Genomic DNA, 3,760 nt, shown 5'->3' on the forward strand with positions numbered 1-3,760 from the left:
GCCTTTTGGATTGTTTGAAACTGCAGGTTTGGATATGTTCTGGTCTGTTTTGCGCAACTGATGGCCCCGGTTTTGTTTGTTTTTTTAATAAGCACGCGTATAATAGTTAAAGACTGACAAACTTTTTTTCTGACTTCAGGGAATATGCCGACGATGATTTGTGTGTGTTTGTTTGTGTGTCTGTGTGTGTGCGCGGCCGCTCGCGTGCTTGTTTGTGTATGTTTCTGTCTGTATGCGGCCTAATTTTTAAATAGGGTACTGTGATGTATTTTGAGGTTAAAATACTGTGTGTTTTGGATATGCTTGTAGTGCTCTCTTAACCTGTAAAACTATGAGTAAACTGTTTGTTCTCCTTCACTATGTGTGGTGACATATGCTTGATCCATATTGCAGTAGCGCATGTTATGATAGCATGTTAAAGTATGAAGTGATTTTTCATAATATATTCCTTTAGAAAAAACTTATTTAAATTGATTCATAATGAAGAGGATCATCCTGTTGATTGTATTCACACACAAAATGCAGCTCTTATCACAGCACTGCCCACGGCCCTGAAGTGGTGCAAATGTTTTGGAGATTAATACCATTTAATATTATGAAATGAAAGATGTGGACAGGAGTATTGGCAGGCATTTATTACTTAAGAGGGTGTTTTTGTTTGTTTGTTTGATTGTTTGTTTGTAAGAGATAAAGAGCTGGAATATATAAAGGTTGCTGTAGTGATGTCACATACTTGTCAGATCTCGTCCAAGCTGTCTCAGGTCTCTGTTGAGGTCATCAAACTTGACCTGCGCAGCCAGGAAGACGTCCTGAGGTTCAGGAAGAGGGAACATGCTCTTGTCTGTGCCGGCGTTCTGGTGTGATAGTATCAAAACAGCAAGAAAGTCAGGAACTAAGAAATGAAGTGCGTCTTTGGACAATTTCACTTTCGGCACGACTGTAAAAGTTGAATCGAATGAGTCAAAAAAAGACAAAGACATGCAAAAAAATAGTCTCTCTCTCTCTCTCTCTCTTTGTGTATTATGAGACTAGCACCACTGAAAGACTACTGCTGCAGGAGTGTGAGCTGCAGACAGCTGATAAGAGTCTGCCCCAGCCACACACACACAGTGACAGGGCTAACTGTTAGCTTCACATGGCTAACTTTACTGCTTCTAGCTATGTTTGACCATACAGTTATGCTGTTTCACTGGCTGTATGAGTTTGTTGGGGCTGTTTAACAGCTGCTGCTGCTGCGGCTGCTGCTGATGTGTTACCTCATGCTAACTGGGTAGGCGTTGAACTGAGCATTTACTGGACATACAGTGGCAAGGCTCTGCTTATGTGTAACTGCACCAACAAAAGTTTTCTTATCCAATGAGGAGTCAGATGAGTAAGGACGTCATCTAAATAGGCAGTCCTTCAGTGTGGCCCAGGACACATTAGCCTACACACTGCTGAAAGAATGTGGCCACAAATGGCCCAGACCACCTCCAAATGTGATCCAAGCGAATGGACTAAGTAGGTGTTGAGGACGTATTTGGTGCATTGACACTGATACTAAAAGCAGTCCGGTTATGATCCAATAACTCAAGCATTAATACCTGGTGTATATATGAAGTCTGTTCAAACACTTGGAGGAAAACAATAGAAGCACATTGGCTTGTAGAGTAAAGCATACAAAAAAAATATGTCAGTAACATTGTAACTTATACCTTATCCACATTTTGCAGGTAGTATGACACCACGTAGTCCACCAGGCTGATTCGATTGTCCTGTGGAGAAATGCAGGAGACCCATCAAAACTGCAGCAGTAAAACTTTTGTGTGCAGGCCAATGGCTCACAGTCATATCCCAGTTCCTTCATTAACACTTGAATTAAAGAAAAAGTATTTTAAGATCATTCATTGTATGATATTCAGAGAGCATGCAAGGTATTTTTTAACATTTAACATTTTTCTGAGGTATCACTCAGAAAAAAAATGTTTGAATTAAAAACATGAGTGAGTTCCTGTGAGTTCATAAAAATTTTGATTAACTAATTCAGTTCACCTTTCTTTTACCACTGTGCAGTCGGAGTAATAAGCTTTTACAAGCTGCAGAATGTGCTTTATGGACCTTTTAAGCCAGAGATTAGCCTCCCAGGCCACATCATGAAACCCTGTGATTGGTAGAGGCAGTTGAGGCTAGACTGAAAAAAAGATCTGCCACCTCTTCTTCAGGTTAAACTGAACATAAATCAAAGAAAAGGAAGAAGTAAGGTACTCTTTCATTTAGCGTTAATTTTCTCAACCATTAAGTATCAGGTTTCTGGAAATGAAATTGCATTTTTTTTTTATCATTGGTGCGTCAATAAATACAACAATTTACATAGCATTTCTAACTATTTTGTTGGATTGCCCATATTATGGAAAGCAATAAACCACAGGATAAGTTATTTGCTCAATTAATTAAAAATATTTTGAATGTTTTAGTACAAAAATTACAAGTAATTTTTTAACAATGTCCGAACCTATGACTTTATTAGGTTCAGAGACCAAACAGATGCTCTTTTGTTCAGTATGACCACAGTCTTCATCTGTTGCTTACTCAAGGACGCATGTAAATTCTCAGTAGGGAAGAAATGGCCTCAAAAGGAGCCACTACAGTACTTCTTCAGATACCATGGCCTTACTCTGCTCTTGACGTCCTTTAGTTTGGGTAGAATCTCTAGGCCGAAGCCGTCGGCCTGACCTCTGGTCCTGTTGCCTCCGTTCATGTGGTTCCCCAGAGCCAACACCAGTCCCACCACATCTTTTACACCATCGCTCTCCAGCAGAGCCTCAAAACGGGAAACACACATACAGGATCAACTACAAACAGCTAGCACCTCAGATCCTCCATATTCTATTTAACAAATATCATAATAGAATAAATACACATTTTGCTTAAATCTGAACACTGATGTTACTTTTAAACCTTTAAAATAGCTTACTCAGAACTATCCAATTGTGATCACAGAGCAAAGAAACACATTCAGTCCTGTTGTACTAAGGCCAAAATACACTGAGCATCTTATCATGGAAGCAGAGGGAGTCAAACATACTATATGTGCTCCTTAAAAAGACATGATCAGTGAAATGCATGCACATATTGATATGTCATGAGAAGAAAAGGTCAAACGTGCAGCAGGTTGCTGTCAGGTGCTTTTGTTCCTACCTTACAGACACATGAAACTGTGTTGAGCTTGCGTTGGATAGACGCGATCCCATCGATGAAGGTCGACTGAAAGATGATGCAGTGAGCTCTGCCTGCAAAGTCTGGGATCTGAGACAGCTCATACAGGAACCTGCAGCACAAACGCATCGACAGTGAGAGCGTTCATAAATTAGCAGTGCAGACTCTAAACTGTCAGCAGATGAGACACTGACTGTTCAGGTTTGTCCAGCAGTTTAATGTCTTCTTCCTCCGACGTCTCGTAATGCTTCCTGATCCTCTCCAGTTCTTCTGGCTGCGCTCTCTGACACAATGACAATAAATGAGATTAAGCGTTCTTAAATGTACAGTTGCGCTTGTTTAAACTGCAGTAACGTGTGCTGTAACACCTACATTTTCATACAGCGCTTCGATGGTCTCCAAGTCCACCACAGATTGATCTACAGCCAGTACAGCTAGAGGTGGGAATGTGAAAAGGCACAGATATCAAATTTTAACTGAATACCAAACATTCAATACAACATTATGACAATATACAAAAAAAAAAAAAACAAAGAGCCCAAACAGAGAGCTGCAGATCCTCTCA

The 3,760-nt window shown here is 40.2% G+C and overlaps 1 protein-coding gene across 1 annotated transcript; it reads right to left on the minus strand.

Moving 5' to 3' along the window:
- Positions 1 to 733: 733 nt before the first annotated feature.
- LOC121964516 (formin) lies at positions 734 to 3,629 on the minus strand (the record flags this gene model as incomplete). Its single annotated transcript, XM_042514723.1, has 6 exons — positions 734 to 854; positions 1,695 to 1,754; positions 2,654 to 2,800; positions 3,178 to 3,307; positions 3,390 to 3,478; positions 3,568 to 3,629. Coding segments are annotated over 6 exons (609 nt in total), but the record flags the coding sequence as incomplete, so codon positions are not given.
- Between the last annotated feature and the right edge of the window lie 131 nt (positions 3,630 to 3,760).

Source organism: Plectropomus leopardus, unplaced genomic scaffold, assembly GCF_008729295.1.
Source record: "Plectropomus leopardus isolate mb unplaced genomic scaffold, YSFRI_Pleo_2.0 unplaced_scaffold15832, whole genome shotgun sequence".
Taxonomy (NCBI): domain Eukaryota; kingdom Metazoa; phylum Chordata; class Actinopteri; order Perciformes; family Serranidae; genus Plectropomus; species Plectropomus leopardus.